At 37.9% G+C, this 17,810-nt stretch overlaps 1 protein-coding gene across 1 annotated transcript in view; it reads left to right on the top strand.

Moving 5' to 3' along the window:
* LOC118677085 (putative selection and upkeep of intraepithelial T-cells protein 1 homolog) overlaps positions 1–17,387 on the top strand; it is a 65,746-nt gene extending 48,359 nt beyond the window's left edge. The window contains exon 6 of the mRNA XM_036351854.1: positions 17,028–17,387. Coding sequence (XP_036207747.1) covers positions 17,028–17,158 — 131 coding nt within the window. The 3' untranslated portion in view covers positions 17,159–17,387. The remainder of the gene's footprint in view (positions 1–17,027) is intronic.
* The last annotated feature ends 423 nt before the right edge of the window (positions 17,388–17,810 follow it).

Raw genomic sequence — 17,810 nt, 5'->3', positions numbered from 1 at the left:
CAGTAGCTGGCAGAGATGGGGTTGAAACCCAGGGTAGTTTTTTTTCAAATACCATCTTTTTAACCACTGTTCCTCATTTATGGAATATACATCACTCTATTGAGAATATTTATTTTCCTTTTCAGAGTAAATATCAGTATGAGAAAGTATTTCCACATTGAGCATACTTTAGCTTCCTTGCAAATTCCAGTAATATTGTCCACATAATAAGTCTATTCCTTCTTCCCTATCACAGACAGACACTTGAAATATGATTGCTGCAAAAATGAGGCCCTCTGTGTCTTGTCTTCTCCAAGCTAGATATTGTCCATTCATTCAAGTATTGCTTGTTTGAAATGTTTTCAGAATTTTACACCTTAAGATAAAATTGTGGTAAATTTTCTCTAGAAGTTGTGAAAATAAAATTGAATTTTAAGAAGAAAACCCAGTTTGTTGTAGGGAAAAGTGTTCTAATAATCAGAATTGACAAGCTATGGATAAAACTATCTGTGATTGTGGTTAATTTCTCACTGTGGGAGTTTTAAGCAGAGACCAAATATACCTCTCATATCTCCAAGACATTTCCAACTTTGACGAGAAGGTTATATTTCCTAAATTTTGAGAAATCTAACTCTGGCATTCTAGGTCTCTATGAATCCTTTCTTGTATCATTCCCCTCATATTACCAGTAGTCATTTGGGGGTCATTATCACAGCTTTTAGGCTCATATGTTCTAAGAAAAAGACATTATGTTTAGATACCTATTATACCTGGACTCCTTCCTTAGCTGGATCTGTGTAGGCATAGATAATGTTAACCAGGGAAAGATCACTCTTTCAACCTGCTCTTCCCTCTGCACAAGCCATCCCACTGTCAGACATTCTCTTTATTCAAACTCAGAATGGAAAACTTTAGCCTCAGACAAGTTTGAGAGGTCTAAAGATTTTGGGCAACTAAAGATAGCTGCATTTTCTTTCGCTACTTTCGCTTTATCTGATGACTCTCCAAACTTTCAGTTTCATAATTTTTGTTTCTTTTTGTCTCTGTTTCAGATTTTTTTTGTATATATCTGAAAATTATGATTCTTCTCCTAACACCATCAATAGTTTGTTTTACCATTATTTACGCATATGTGGAATTTGGAATACAAGGTAAATGGGACTGAAAGGGTTAGAACTATGAGGGCATGGAACATGGTTTCACAGAGGAGAGAAGCTAAATTTTTTACTTTATGCTCTATTTTGTCCCAATTGTTTTTCATATCCTAACTCTACATTTTGTGGTAAACATATGCAAATATTATTATTGTATAAATATTTCTCTCTTTTCCACCTTCAGCACTGCTAGAGAGTGGTCCAGTTCCTGAGTAGAGGTGGCTGGAGATTGAGAAAATGAAAGAAAGAAAAAGACACAGAGATAGAAAGAAAAAGCTGGAGCTGGCTGGGACAGCTGTCCTCTGATGGAGAGACAGTGACCCAGAGCCAATACAGAGAGTTTATTTTATGCATAAAAATACCAGGAAGTTTTGCTAAAGCCCAAGAAAAAAGGAGATTATGTGCATTCTTGTGGCTTCTTTGTAATTGTCACTTCTGGGTAGGCCTGGATAATGGTGTTTGTTCCTGGATTTAGATAATGAAACCAAACCCCTGGCATCTGGGCTGAAGGTCAGGTTGACAACACACCTGCCTCTGGCAAGATATGTTTCCAGGGCATGGTTCTGCAGGGCACGACTGGATTCAGATGACAATCAGCTCAGGGGCCTTTCCCAGGCGCTCTCTACATCTCCTCTTATTTTTTTTTTTTCATTTTGTTTTATTGCTTAAAGTATTACAAAGAGTATTACATATGTCTCCTTTTTTTCCCTCCTTGACTTTCCCCTGGCCTCCCCTACCCCCCAGTGCCTTGTGTCCATTGATTATGCTTATATGTATGCATACAAGTCCTTCAGTTGATCTCTTACTCTCCCTTCCGCCTCCCCCAATCCTCCCCGGCCTTCCACCGCAGTTTGACAGTCTGTTTGATGCTGCTCTACCTCTGTATCTATTATTCTTCATCAGTTTATAATGGTCTTTATTATCCATAAATGAGAGAGATCATAGGGTATTTTTCATTGACTGGCTTATTTCACTTAGCATAATGCTCGACAGTTCCATCCATGCTGTTGAAAATGGTAAGAATTCCTTTTTTAAAAAATATATATATTTTATTGACTTTTTACAGAGAGGAAGGGAGAGGGATAGAGAGTTAGAAACATCGGTGAGAGAGAGAAACATCAATCAGATGCCTCCTGCACACTCCCTATGGGTATGTTCCCGCAACCAAGGTACACGCCCTTGGCCGGAATCAAACCTGGGACCCTTGAGTCTGCAGGCCGACGCTCTATCCACTGAGCCAAACCGGTTAGGGCAGAATTCCTTCTTTTTCACAGCAGTATAGTATTCCATTGTGTAAATGCACCACAGTTTTCTAATTCATTCATCTACTGATGGGCACTTAGGCTGTTTCCAGATCTTAGCTATTTTGAATTGTGCTGCTATGAACATATGGGTGCATATATCCTTTCTGATTGGTGTTTCTGGTTTCTTGGGATATATTCCTAGAAGTGGGATCACGGGGTCAAATGGGAGTTTCATATTTAGTTTTTTGAGGAAACTCCATACTGTCTTCCATAGTGGCTGCACCAGTCTGCATTCCCACCAGCAGTGCATGAGTGTTCCTTTTTCTCCACATCCTCTCCAGCACTTGTCGTTTGTTGATTTGTTGATGATAGCCAGTCTGACAGGTGTGAGATGGTACCTCATTGTAGTTTTGATTTGCATTTCTCAGATGATTAGCGAATTTGAGCATGTTTTCATATGTCTCTTGGCTTTCTGAATGTCCTCTTTTGAAAAGTGTCTATTTAGGTCCTTTGCTCATTTTTTGATTGGATTGTTTATCTTCCTTTTGTTAAGTTGTATGAGTTCCCTACAAATGTTGGAGATTAAACCCTTATTGGTGATAACATTGGCAAATATGTTCTCCCATTCAGTGGGCTTTCTTGTTGTTTTGTTGATGGTTTCTTTTGCTGTGCAGAAGCTTTTTGTTTTGTTGTAGTCCCATTTGTTTATTTTCTCTTTAGTTTCCAATGCCCTAGGAGTTGTATCGCTGAAGAAATTGCTTCGGCATATGTCTGAGATTTTGTTGCTTTTAGATTCTTCTAGTATTTTTATAGTTTCCCATCATACATTTAAGTCCTTTATCCGTTTTGAGTTTATTTTTGTGTATGGTGTAATTTGGTGGTCTAGTTTCATTTTCTTGCTTGTATCTGTCCAATTTTCCCAACACCATTTATTGAAGAGACTATCTTGACTCCATTGTATGTTCTTGCCTCCTATGTGAAATATTAATTGAGCATATTGACTCAAGTCAATTTCTGGGTTCTCTATTCTATTTCATTGATCTATATGTCTGTTCTTGTGCCAGTACCAGGCAGTTTGAGAACAGTGGCTTTGAAATACAGCTTGATATCTGGTATTGAGAGCCCACCTACTTTGTTCTTTCTCAGGATCGCTGCAGCTATTCGGGGTCTTTTTTTATTCCAGATGAATTCTTGGAGAGTTTGTTCTAGGTCTGTGAAATATGCCGATGGGAAGTGCATTGAATTTGTAGATTGCTTTGGGTAGTATGGACATTTTAATGATGTTGATTCTACCAATCCATGAACATGGTATATTCTTCCATCTGTTTATGTCTTCCTCTATCTCTTTTTTCAACGTCCTGTAGTTTTCTGAGTAGAGGTCTTTTACCTCTTTAGTTAAGTTTATGCCGAGGTATCTTAATTTTTTTTAGTGTGATGGTAAATGGGATTGATATTTTAGTTTCTCTTTCTGTAAGTTCACTATTGGTGTATAGAAATGCCATAGATTTCTTGGCATTAATTTTGTATCCTGCTACATTGCCAAATACATTTATTAAGTCTAATAATTTTTTGATGGAGTCTTTAGGGTTCTCTATGTACAGTATCATGTCATCTGAAAATAAGGACAGTTTTACTTCTTCTTTTCCAATTTGGATTCGCCTTTTATTTCTTCTTCTTGTCTGATTGCAATGGCTAATACTTCCAGTACTATGTTGAACAGGAGTGATGAGAGGAGGCATCCCTGTCTTGTTCCTGTTCTTAGGAAAAATTGTTTTAGTTTTTGTCCATTGAGTATGACCTTGGCTGTGGTTTGTCATATATGGCTTTTATTATGTTGAGGTATGATCCTTCTATTTCCACCTTGCTGAGAGTTCTTATCTAAAATGGGTGTTGAATTTTGTCAAACACTTTTTCTGCATCAATTGGTATGACTATGTGGTTTTTTTTCTTTCAACTTTTTTTATGTGCTGTATCACGTTTATTGATTTGCGGATATTGTACCATCCTTGCATCCCTGGGATAAATCCTACTTGGTCATGGTGTATGATCTTTCTGATGTACTGCTGGATATGAGTTGCTAGGATTTTATTGAGGATTTTGGTATCTTTGTTCATGAGGTATATTGGCCTGTAATTCTCTTTCATTATGTTGTCTTTACCTGGTTTTGGTATTAGGGTGATGCTGGCTTCATAGAATGAGCTTGGAAGTGTTCCTTCCTCTTGTATTTTTTGTAGTAGTCTGAGGAGGTTAGGTTTTAGTTCTTCCTTGAATGTTTGGTAAAACTCCCCTATGAAGCCTTCTGGTCCTGGCTTTTTGTTTGCTGGAAGCTTTTTGATGACTACTTCAATTTCTTCTATAGTTATTGGCCTATTGAGATTTTTAGATTCTTCCTGATTAAGTTTTGGATTGTTGTATTTTTCTAGGAATATGTCTATTTCCTCCAGGTTGTCTAGTTTGTTGGAGTAGAGTTGTTCATAGTATTTTTTAACAATCATTTGTATTTGTGTGGGGTCTGTTGTTATTTTGCCTCTATCATTTCTGATTTTGATCATTTGTGTCCTCTCTCTTTGCTTCTTGGTGAGCTTGGCTAGAGGTTCATCAATCTTGTTTATCCTTTCAAAGAACCAGCTCTTGGTTTCATTGATCTTATGTATTATTTTTTTGGTCTCTATGTCATTTATTTCGGCTCTAATGTTTATTATCTCCTTCCTTCTGCTCACTCTGGGCTTTTCTTATTGCTCTCTTTCTAATTCTTTGAGTTGCAGAGTTAGATGATTTACTACCATTTTTTCTTTGTTTTTTTTTTTTTTTTTTTTAGATAGGCCTGTAGAGCTATAAACTTCCCTCTCAGGACTGCTTTTGCTTTGGCCCATAGGTTTTGGATTGTTGTGTTTTCATTGTCATTCGTTTCCAGGATATTTTTAATTTCTTCTTTGACCTCATTGGTAACCCAATCAATATTTAATAACATGCTATTCAGCTTAAAGTGTTTGAGTATTTTGGGTTGTTTTTATTGTAGTTTATTTCTAATATTATGCCTTCATGGTCTGAGAAGATGCTTGGTATGATTTCAATCTTTTTGAATTTGGGGAAATTTTGTTTGTGACCCAATATGTGGTCTATTTTTAAAAATTTCCCAGGAGCACTTGAGAAGAACGTACATTCTGTGGCTTTGGGGTGAAATGTTTTGAAGATGTCAATTAAGTACATCTGATCTAGTGAATCATTTAGGATTGCTGTTTCTTTGCTAATTTTTTGTCTAGAGGATTTATCCAGTGATGTCAGTGGTGTATTAAAGTCCCCTACTATGATTGTATTGTTGTCGATCTCTCCCTTGATATCTTCCAGGAGTTTTCTTATGTATTTGGGTGCTCCTGCATTGGGTGCATATATGTTTTTCAGGGTTATATCCTCTTGTTGTATTGATCCCTTTAGTATTATGAAGTGGCCTTCCTTATCTCTTGTTATGGCCTTCACTTTGAGGTCTATTTTGTCCAATATAAGTATTGCTACCCCAGCTTTTTTTTCATTTCCATTTGCCTGAAAGATATTTTTCCATCCCTTCACTTTCAGTCTGTGTGAGTCCCTTCTTCTGAGGTGGGTCTCTTGTAGACAGCAAATATATGGGTCATGTTGTTTTATCCATTCAGCCACTCAATGCCTTTTGATTGGAGCATTTAGTCCATTTACGTTTAAAGTTATTATTGAAAGGTACTTGTTTATAGCCATTTCTATTTTTTGTGGCTGTTTTCTTTCTGAGATTTTTATTTCTTCTTTTTACACCAGTCCCTTTAGCATTTCTTGCATTGCTGGATGGTGGTGATAAACTCCCTTAGCCGTTTTTTGTCTGTGAAGCTTCTTATTTCCCCTTCAATTTTGAATGATAGCCTTGCTGGATAGAGTATTCTTGGATTCAGTCCTTTGCTTTGCATCACTTTGTAAATTTCTGTCCATTCTTTTTTGGCCTGATGTGTTTCTGTTGAGAAATCATTTGATAATCTAATGGGAAATCTCTTGATTGTAACTTTCCGTCTCTCTCTTGCAGCCTTTAAGATTCTCTCTTTGTCCTGAACATTTGCCATGATAATTATGATGTGTCTTGGTGTAGGTCTTTTTTTTGGTTCACCTTGTTTGGGACTCTCTGTGCTTGTGTGACTTTTTTCTTCCCCACCTCAAGGAAGTTTTCTGATATTATTTCTTCAAATAGGTTTTCTAACCCTTGTTCCTCTTTCTGTTGTTCTGGCACCCCTATTATTCGTATGTTGTTTCATTTCATGTTATCCCATAGCTCCCTTAGGCTCTCCTCCTGTGTTTTAATTTTTTTCTCCAATTACAGTTCAGTTTGGGTGTGTTTTGTTTTCCTGTCTTCTAATTCGCTAATTCGGTCCTCTGATTCTCCTAATCTACTGTTGAAACTTTCAATGTTGTTTTTTATTGCAGCTATATCACTCTTCATTTCTTCTTGGTTCTTACATAATTTATTTATTTTTTTCATCCATTTCTTTTTGATTCTTACATAAGTTGTTGATTTTTTCATCCGTTTCTTCTTAATTCTTGCATAAGTTGTTGATTTTTCTTCCATCTGGTTTATGCATTCTAGGACCCCCCCCCCTTTTTTTTTTGATGTTTTTCACAATTATTTTATTGACTTTCCAGGGGAGCTCTTCCCTTCCCATCTGCAAACCATTTCACCAGCTGAGTAGTTTCACCAATTTGGGGTGGGTGTTATTAGTTTCAGCTGCTTACTCCATTTGTTCCGGGAGACGACCTAGGACGCGTCTGCCTATATCACCGCCATCTTCCGCCAGCACTCCTTAATGGTATTTCAGGACCCTTAATCTGAATTCTTTTGCTGTCATGCTGCATGCCTCGGTTTCACCTAGCTGCTCATCTGGCAAGTCCTCCTTTTCTTTCCTTTGGGGGTTCTTCTTCTACCCATGTTTGATCTCACTGACATATCTAGATTTTGAGTCATTCAGGGGCTGCTCCTTGGGTGGCAGTGGCTCCTCGGGCTGTGGTTGTTCTTCGGGCAGTTGTGGTTGCAGTTTCTCCTCAGTTGGCAGCTGCTCCTCTGGTGGGTGCTGTTCACATCTGTGGTGGCTCCTCTGACTGGTGGGGGGAGTCCTCACACACAGCTGCTGTTCCTCAGACAGAGGGTGTGCTGATCACGAGGCTGCTGTTCCTTGGATGGGGGTGGCCTACACATGCAGCTGCTACTCCTTGAACTGGGGTGGACTCTCTCGTGGCTGCTGTTCCTTGAATGGGGGATGGCTGCACGCTGCTGTTGTTCCTCTGATGTGGTGGGCTGCTTGTTGGGCTACTGCTCCTTTGACTTGGACAGGTTGATTGCAAGTCTGCTGCTCCTTGAATGGGGGTGGGCTGCTTGCGCGGCTGCTGCTCTTTCGACTGGAGTGAGTTGCATGCATGGCTGCTCCTCCTTGGACGGGGATGGGCCACTCACCCGGCTGCTGCTCATCAGACAGGTGCAGGCTGTGTGTGGCTCTGCTCCTCGGACCAGTGCATGCTGCGCCGGGCTGCTGCTCCTCAGACGTGGGCAGTCTGCTCGTGTGGCTGCTGCTCCTTGGACTAGGGTGGGCTGCTGCTGCTCCTCCCACACACGATTTCATGCACTGGGTCTCTATTAAAGAAATAAAATATCTATCAGAGTTACCTTATATTAAGGTACCTTATACTATTCTTATACCCCAATGATTAGGTTACTAATCCTTAACAAGCTTTGAGATATTGGGATGATTCTTTGAAAGCTTTCTGATTGGCTAAGATCATAGAGAATTTATGTTTTTCTTGGAATTCCCATATATAAACCCTTAGGGACATCTAATCTCAAATATCTCATCTATACACTGCTAGACCAATTCCAAAGATAAATTTATCTATATGCTCAATATCTTACTAACTATTCTGTTTAGATTATGTCTTAACTACTTCACAGCAGTTCTCTACAAGAACTCTTTTTCTTGCAGCCCCTTCAATGGGGTTGATCAATCTTCCATTTTCCATGTACCTGAGGGTTCAAAGAAAAAATTTTAATAAACACTGTTACCTTAATATCCTTAAGTGACTGCCATACTGTATTAATATTCATGACTACTCTGTAGATATCTCCACGACTTTACTAAAATTTCTCTCATAATATCAAAATTATTGAAGTTATCTGAAATTAGGCCAGAATCCTTCTGTCTATCTCCAAATTAATCTGCACATTGAAGACAGTTTAGATTCTTATGGACTCATTTATATGGTCATTGTCTTGATTAAATATAAAATTTTCTTAATTACAGTTCAAATCTTTGGAAAATATTTGCATTTTGAACTCTGTTCTATCCCATATTCACATAAAATTATTTAATTAAGTATTTTATCTCACCTCTACATTTATTTTCTCTGTATTCTGTAAATTAGTACCATCATCATGATTTTTAACCTTGCAATATAGGAATGAATTATTTTCAAGTCTTGGTTTCTGAAATCTAATTAACATTGTTTAATGCCCATGCATTTTAATATTCTTTAACCTGGTAACCTGCTTCCAAAATAACAATTGAAATATTTACAATAATATCTACATACTAGAGGCTCAGTGCACAAAATTCATGCATGGGTGGGTCCCTAGGCCTGGCTGGTGATCAGGGCCAATCAGGGCCAGGCCTATCAGGGCCGGGGCCAGAGAGGAGGTGATGGTTGCTGGGATAGGCATTTAAGGAATGAATGCTGGCAGCCACTACCACCATAGTCAGTATCCCACAACCACATGGTTCCCTGCCTCCCTGCCTCCTTCCCTCACCACCATGCTGCCACCATGGTGGGTGGGTGGTGGGCCAATCAGGGCCTGATATCTGGGGGCTGGATAGGGCACAGGAGGTTGGCCGCCAACCCCAAGGAGGGAGCTGGCCCTCGGCCCCCCTGGGAAAGGGGCTGTGTCCGCAGCCACCCACCCCTAGTTCCTTGTCCCAGCCTGGAGCCTGGCCCCATTCAGGTGATCAGGAGATCAGGGCCTGCTGGCCATGGGGGAGGGACCACAATCGGTTGGCCGGCCAGGGGAGGTTGGCTGTGGGAGTGCTTTGAGCGTCTGCCCCCTGAGGGTCAGTGCATGTCATAGCAACTGGTTGTTCTGGGTGTTCCAGTTATTCCGATCAGTTAGGCTTTTATATATATAGATATGCTCCTTCTCCATCTCATGTTTTTGCCCACTTCTAGTGAAAGTAAATACTTATTCACACATATAATCAATAAATGTTCTTGAGTGTCTACCAGTGCCAGGAACTTGTCTAGGTTCTTGGAATGCATGAGAAAACAAAAGAGATTTAAAATTCTGGCAATTTGGTATTTACATTTTAACAGAAGAAAAGTATAAAACAAACTATAATCCCATGCAAGTAAAATACATTGTATATTAGGTGTTACAATATATACATTAAATCGTAAAAAGTTGAGCACACCAAATAGTGTAAGCATTAGCAAGGAACATACAAGTTTTATGGACATCACTAATTGATCACATTATTAACTTTTCTAAACATTTTATTGTGATTATGATTACACATTATAAATATGTATGCATACTATTCTGTATTTATGACAATTGACTGAGGTAATTTTAGATTTCTATTGCCTTTGTCACCCTGCCAGAAGCAAATGTAAATACATTGTGAAAGAAAAGAATATTCTTATTCTTACATTCTTTTGATGGTTTTTATGTAAATTATTTAGCACACAAATAAATATAATCATGCACATAAAAAAGTAAGAAAAATAAGTGAAACAATAGGCAATAGAAATAGACCCACAGAATGCAGATAATGGAGTTACATGACATTGGTTTTGAAATAACAGAGCTCAATATATTAAAAAAGATAAAAGAAAACATTAATTTTAGCAAGAACTAATTATTTTAAAAGAACTAAATATATAACTTGCTGGGGTCCAACACCAGCAGGTCCAGGGGTCCCCAAAGGTGTGGACGGAGTCGGCGAAGAAGGAATGACACGGAGACAGCGTTCAGTTGATCAGCAGCCTAGCCAGGATCTCTAGCCCGGATCTCCAGCCAAGTTCTGGTCTGGATCTCCAGCAAAGTTATGTTTCAGATCTCCAGCCAGGTTCTGTGTCCGTGTTCTCTTGCTAGGTTCTCCAGGTTCTCCAGCCAGGTTCTGTAGCCATGTTCCCTCGCTAGGTTCTCCAGCCAGGTTCTGTCCAGGTTCTCCAGCCAGGTTCAGCCACCAGGTTCTAGTAAGGTTCTCTTGCCAATTTCTGTAGTCAGGTTCAGTCCAGGATCTTTTGCCATGTTCTCTCGCTAGGTTCTGTCTCTAGGTTCTGAGGCCAGTTTCTGTCCAGGATCTTTTGCCATGTTCTGTCTCTAGGTTCTTCTCTAGGTTCTGAGTTCTGTCTTCTAAGTTCTCTGTTCTGTCTCTAGGTTCTGAGTTCTGTCTCTTGCTGTCTTGTTACATCTGTATTTATACCAGTTGATTCAATCCTATCAATCTCTATTACAAAGGTTAAGGCGTTTCTTATCTCCATTCCAGGGAGTAAAGATTATGTAGCTTAAGCATGATTGGTCATAGTTAAAGTGATTAATTACCCACCTAGCACTTAGTTGAGGGGTTTTATTCCCTCCCTAACTTCAGGGGAAAATCCCTACCTGGGGAAACAACCTTTCTCAGAGAGGAGACCTTGGTTAAAACACATAATGCCAAGAAGGTGAGCAAACATATTAAGAACAGTATGCCATATATGCCAGGTCCCTTGAAACAGCAAGGATGGACCGGCTCCCAGCAATAACTAAATAGATAGTATAGAAATTTAAAATGTAATATAATTGGAAAAAGCAGATTTTGACACTGTTGAAATTAAAATAAATAAGTTGAAAATTATACGAAAATGAGGCATCAGACAAAAAGATTTTAAAAATATGTAATAAAAACTAAGAAATAAGGTTAATTCAATGAGAAACTCTTAGATGTATTAGAATCAGAGAAGAAAGCACTAAGAGAAATATTTAAACTGATACCTACAAACTTTCTAAAACTGATAAGGTGTTTTAAGTTACAGATGAAAGAATGCTTAAGAAAACTAAACAAAATAAAGCCAAGGAATATCACACCTCTGTGTATCATAGTACAACTGTACCAAAGGCAAGAAACAATCTTGTTAGTGAAAAATGGCAAATTACCTATAAAGAAAAAATACATAGATTGACACATGACTTTTTATATTCATTTATTAAATTGATTGTGGTGACATAGGTCAAAATGAACATATAGGTTTTAGATGTGCATCTCTATGTTACAGATCTGTATACTGCACCATGCGTCCACCACCAAAAATCAAATTTTCTCCTGTCATTTTTATATCAGGACCCCTTTCTCCCATGACTTCTGAACTGAAGCAATAGAAGCCAAAATATAATGGAACATTTTGAAAGAAAATAACTGTCAAAGAAGGATTTTATTTTAAGTAAAAATATCTTTCAATAATGAAAATTAAATAAAGATATTTCAGACCCTTAATAACTAAGATAGTTAATCATCAGCAAACACACAATAATGGGATATTAAGAGCTATTTTATAACAAAATAAAAAAAGATCTGTTGATAGCTTGGAGATGTATAAATGAATAAATTGTGTCAAAAAGAACAAAGTAAATCTAAGTAATTTTTGGAAACAAACATACGTGGGCATGTGTGTATGTATAGACAGAAAAACATTGATGAAGAAAGGCAGAGTCAGATAGAGATAGAAAAACAGAGAGACAAATAAATACATACAAAGAAATAAGCTTTGTTGCAACATAAACATAGATATTAGGAGTGGAGTAAAAGTACTCTAAGATTATTTTGTTATATTTATAAGGATAAGATTGTCAAATAAACTTAGAATTTGATCATTCAAAGACAGATATTTCCATTTATCTCCAGAAGAATAGAAAAAAAATGTATAACTCTAGGCTAAAAGAGGGTAAATTAAATAACAACAATACAAATGAAATGAGAAAGGAGAGAGAGAAAACTATCACATGAAACAGAAGGAACAAATACAAGTAAATAGTATAATTCTAGAGTAAAACATAAATATATTATTAACTAAATATAAATGGACAAAAGCAACAGTTAAAAGAAAAACATTATTAGGCTAAATATAAAACAAAACCATGTACTATTTATGAGAGAAGTACTGCAAATACAAGGATACAGAATAGGCAAATTAAGGGGATGGAAAATATATTACAAAATTCCAACCAAAAACAAGTTGGTATAACTATATTACTCCCAGGGAAAGCTGATGTTAAGAAAAAGTGCATTTCTCAAAGAAAAGAAAATAATTTAAAATGTCTACCCTCCTAAAAATGAGGTCAATACACAAAAGTAAAAACTGATAAAAAGTCTTATGAGTGAAATGGAATATCTAGTAACAGACTAACAATAATACTAAGAACAGCAATAAGAGCCAGATAGAATACAGAAATAAGCCGTTTGAAGACAATGTGGGGATTCTAAAGCTAGAAGTACTAATGGAACTAAGATATGAAGAGGGGGAAACAACCAAAAGGCAACCTAGCTTCTGCAAACACTCTTACCTGGGGGAATTTGCTTAATTTGGAAATGTAGGTGGCTGAGAAAAAAGGCTTTGCTCCCAAGAATGGATTGCTTGAGGACTCTCAGAGAATCTGAGATGGAGTTTCAAATACATGGACGTTTTTATCAAAGTATATATATATATTTTTTATATCATGGGACCACATAGATTAAGAGGATAAATACCTACATGGAACACCCCTGAATTTCAGGTTGGAACTTTTGTCATCCACAGTCAAAGAATAGAGTTTAGGACATGAGAGGGAAGGACACAAAGGAACACAACAAGCTCTCAGCTGAAAATTCTAGAGGGCCATGACCCAAAGGTAGACTGAGTTTTACCATGATGGAACCCAGTGCTTCACGGGAATAAGCTGAGATCAATGATGACTCTGTATCCTATGGGAAAGAAGAGTCCATTTCTCAGAAGGGAACTAACATCATTTGGAGCCTCTACAAAATTTTTACATAAAATATCTATATAGTCATGATTTAACCATGGAAACAGGATCAGTTGTTAAAGAAACTTGGCTTATACCATGTGGGAGCTGGTTAAGCAATCTCTACAAGGCTCTTGTCTCCATGTTTGATGCTAGAGCTTAAAGTCCACAGGCAGCGCAGTTATTAAAGTAAGATCATGAACAGGCTGGAACCCACATGAATGAGCTTGAACCTCATATAGATGGACATTCTTATTGCCCCTGCCAATATTGAGGAGAGTATTTTACAAAAGTCAAGGCCCTTTATTACAGAACACATACACACACAACTCATAATACAAAGAAGTAGAAGGAGGATGCAGTGGGAGGTACAGCAATTACAGGCCTTGCTACTTCTTCACACTGATGAGATGAATCAAATCAGCAGCAATGTGTGAAAGCTATAAAATGGATGCTGTTTCTCTTTCACCCAACACCCCCCAAGAATCTCCCTTGTGACCTACACTAACTTTAAACATAAAAGATAGGGAATTCAGGAAAATACAGTTAATCCTAGCTAAATCAATGTATTATAAAGCTACCATATGTGCTTAAACCAAACTTAGTAGGAGAAGAGACAGAACAACCTGAACAAAAACCAAGAGAAAACAATTGCCAGTAGAACCAGACCCACAGCTGATCAAGTGTGTGAAATTAGTTCATAGTTTAAAATAACTGTAATCAATTGTTTAAGTATATAGAGGAAGAGACAGATAACTTTATCATGGAAGGAGAATCTATAAAAAGCTAATACTTGAAAATTTTAGAGCAAATTTAATTTCTGAAAAGAACTACGGCCATACCACCCTGAATGCGCCCGATCTCGTCTGAAAAGAACTCTAATGAGTACAGTGACAATTTATACAGAGAGGAACACAGGATTAGTGAATTGAGACACACGTTAGTTATAAATATCCAAACAGAAAGAGTACAGAAAGAAAAGCTCAGGAGATAAGAAACACAATAGAAAGATCTAGTATGCATGCAACTAGAATCCCACATAGAGAAGGAAGAATAGTGTAAAAGAAATATTTGAAAAGCTGATGACTATAATTTCTTTAAATTCATGCATTCAAGGAGATATGTGAACCTCAAACAGGGTAAATACAAATTTAACAATAGCAGAAACATTATAGCAAGACTATTAAAAACCAAACTAAAACAAACATTTTTGAAGATGTCTGAGATTAAAAGGCACATTGCCCTCAAAGAAGCAACAACACAACAACTGACTTTTCAACCCTATATACACTAGAGGTAATATGCAAATTGACCATCATGTCCTCACACAAGATGGATGCCCCATGTCATCACAAGATGGCTGCCCCATGTCATCTCAAGATGGCTGCTACAAGATGGCCGGCAGGGGAGGGCAGTTAGGGGTGACCAGGCAAGCAGGGGAGGGCAGTTGGGGGCAACCAGGTCGGCAGGGGAGGGCAGTTGGGGGTGACTGGGCCAGCAGGGTAGGGAAGTTGGGGGCAATCAGGCCGGCAGGGGAACAGTTAGACATTGATCAAGCTGGCAGGGGAGTGGTTAGCAGGTGATCAGGCTGGCAGGCAGAAGTGGTTAGGGGCAATCAGGCAGGCAGGCAGGCAAAAGCAATTAGGGGCAATCAGGCAGGCAGGCAGGCAGGCAGGCGAGCGGTTGGGAGCCAGCAGTCCACAGGGATCAGGGCTAAACCGGCAGTCGGACATCCCCCAAGGGGTCCCAGATTGGAGATGGTGCAGGCTGGGCTGAGGGACAACCTTCTCCAGTGCACAAATTTCATGCACCAGGCCTCTAGTAGATATATAAAAGCTTGAAAATAATGGAATAACATTTAATACATTGCAAAAAATTAAGTTCCAACTAGGATTTTGTACCAGATGATGCCTTCTTTAAAAATATATGTCTATAATAATAAAGGCATAATATGCTAATTAGACCAGACATCCTTTTGGACAACCTTCCGGATGAAGCTGGGGTTGCAAGAGAAGCCCAGGTTCTGGGTGCCAGAGGGAATCTGGTGCCAGTAGCCAGGGGAAGGAAGGCCTACTCTTACATGAATTTCATGCATCGGGCCTCTACTAAGTTAAATAAAAATGATTACATCACAACCTGAATGAAGTTATGTTACCTTGTTTAAGGAAATGTTTATAAATACCAAGGTCTCCTGGATCTTGAATCAAATTAAGCATCAACAAGGCTACAACTTTATCATGGTATAGAAAGAACAGTCCATGACTGGATTTCTGTGAATATTTTTGCTTCAAGGCTTACACTGCTTTAAAAAACTATATTCCCCATATCCTACCATGTGATTCTCCCACTGAATGGAAACTTCTACCAGGTTTCTCTTAGATTGTATTAAGAGCTTGTTTTTGGCTCTGGACTTTTTCACTCAATTACTATACTAATTCTGAAACTCTTTTATAAATGAAAGTTATCCCCTCACATCACTAATCAGAATAAGTGTTCTGACTTTATTAGGAATCTGTACAAAAATATTCTTTTCGTGTAAAAGTTAAAAAACATAAAAATCACATATTTTACCATTAATATACAGTAAACTCTTATGCTAACAGTCACCTCATGCCTTGCACTGATTTATATCCTAGACATCCTCTAATAAAAATATAATCTATGAGTTCCCAAACTACTAATGAAACTTGGCTAAAGGATGTGGGGAACTGTCTTTTGAGTAAGTTCTCTGCTCAAAAAGTTGTCTATTTTTTTTTCTCCAAAATTATAAACATTTACTTGTTTGGAAGCCAAATAATTTAACACTTTACAAGGATGCAGACTTTACCACACACTAGAAATAAAATTCTAACACTCAGAGTTCTTTGGTCAGAAATCAGTCTGACTCAAGATGGTAATGAGTTTACCATTCTTGGAAGTATTTAAGCAAATATTTGACAGCCAAATTAACGGATAAAATAAATTAAAGAAATTTCTCTCTTGAGCTAGAATGCTTGATTTTTGAAGTCCTTATTCTCTGTGTTATTACTGGACTCCAATGGCGTTCTGTTCTCTTAGCAGCCTTAAAATGATTAAAGCTACTGCTGGGATGTGCCCTACATCTTTCAATATATCTCTGTAAAGGGAATGATGCCTAATCCCAGCCATATGTTAAGTATACTAAAAAAAAAATCACTCAATACTAAACTTTGCCATATATTTCTGTGTCTTGCCTATCCTCAAAACTGATTCTAACTTCTAAATACCCCATATAAAACCAAAGGTCAAGAAGAATTTAAAGATATGAGGGCAACCCTACCTCCACAAAATGCCCCTTTAATATATATATATATTGATTTCAGAAAGGAAGGGAGAAGGAGAGATAGGTAGAAACATCAATGATGAGAGAGAATCATTGATCGGCTGCCTTCTGCACGCCCCCTACTGGGGGTCCCTCCTGCATACTCCCTGCTGGGGGTCAGCCCACAACCCAGGCTTGTGCCCTTGGCCAGAATCAAACCTGGGACCCCTCAGTCCGCAGGCTGACGCTCTATCCACTGAGTCAAGCAGGCCAGGGCCAAAATATCCCTCTTAACAAACCCTAGATTCCTAATTGTTATATCTTCTTTCTCTTTCTTTCAGGTTCCCTGTTCTCAATGACAAAGGTTTGCATGATGCGTATTTTACCAGAAATATTTACAAGTATGTTTACTATAAGCATCTTAATTTTATCACCACATATTTGGTTAAGAAAACTTTTCTTAAACAGATAATATGGGTACTCTGGGGGGGATGGGGAGTTGTATCTGTCTTATTTTAAAGTCTTCTGATTTGTTTATCAATGTTATGCGATTCCTTTCCTTAGATAATTATAAATGCAGAAAAAAACATCAAACTGAGTGGCATTTCAGAGATATTCTCCTTCCATATTCTTTGTTGAATTCTAGGTATCAGCCAGATTCTCACATTGCTTGGGACTACTTTGAATAAAATTTCATTTCTTTAACACCTTATGATTCATTTGTTCTATGATAAATGTCATTTATGTTAACTAAACAAAATAAAGTATGAAATGCTTATAATTTGACAACATGTTCATATAAAAATAAAATATTCTTTATGGTACATACACGTATAGATATGTATATGTTCATATGTAATAAATGTGGAGACACATAGCATTAAGAGGGGGAGAAAACATATGCCATATATGCCAGGTTCCTTGAAACATAAGCTGTGCAGATGTTTCTTCCCTGCAGTGACTGTGTCAAGCAGCAAGGGTGGACTGGCTTCCGGAAAATTCCCCCTTTTTTATTTTTTAAATGACAGCACGTGTAAATCAGCAGCCACCTCTCGGATTGGGCTGTTTAAGACTCGGAAGAAGACTGACAAGCAATGATAGCGAGCATAGCTATAAACATAGTG

Source organism: Myotis myotis, unplaced genomic scaffold (assembly GCF_014108235.1).
Source record: "Myotis myotis isolate mMyoMyo1 unplaced genomic scaffold, mMyoMyo1.p scaffold_m19_p_2, whole genome shotgun sequence".
Taxonomy (NCBI): domain Eukaryota; kingdom Metazoa; phylum Chordata; class Mammalia; order Chiroptera; family Vespertilionidae; genus Myotis; species Myotis myotis.
This window is presented reverse-complemented; position numbering and strand designations above follow the sequence as displayed.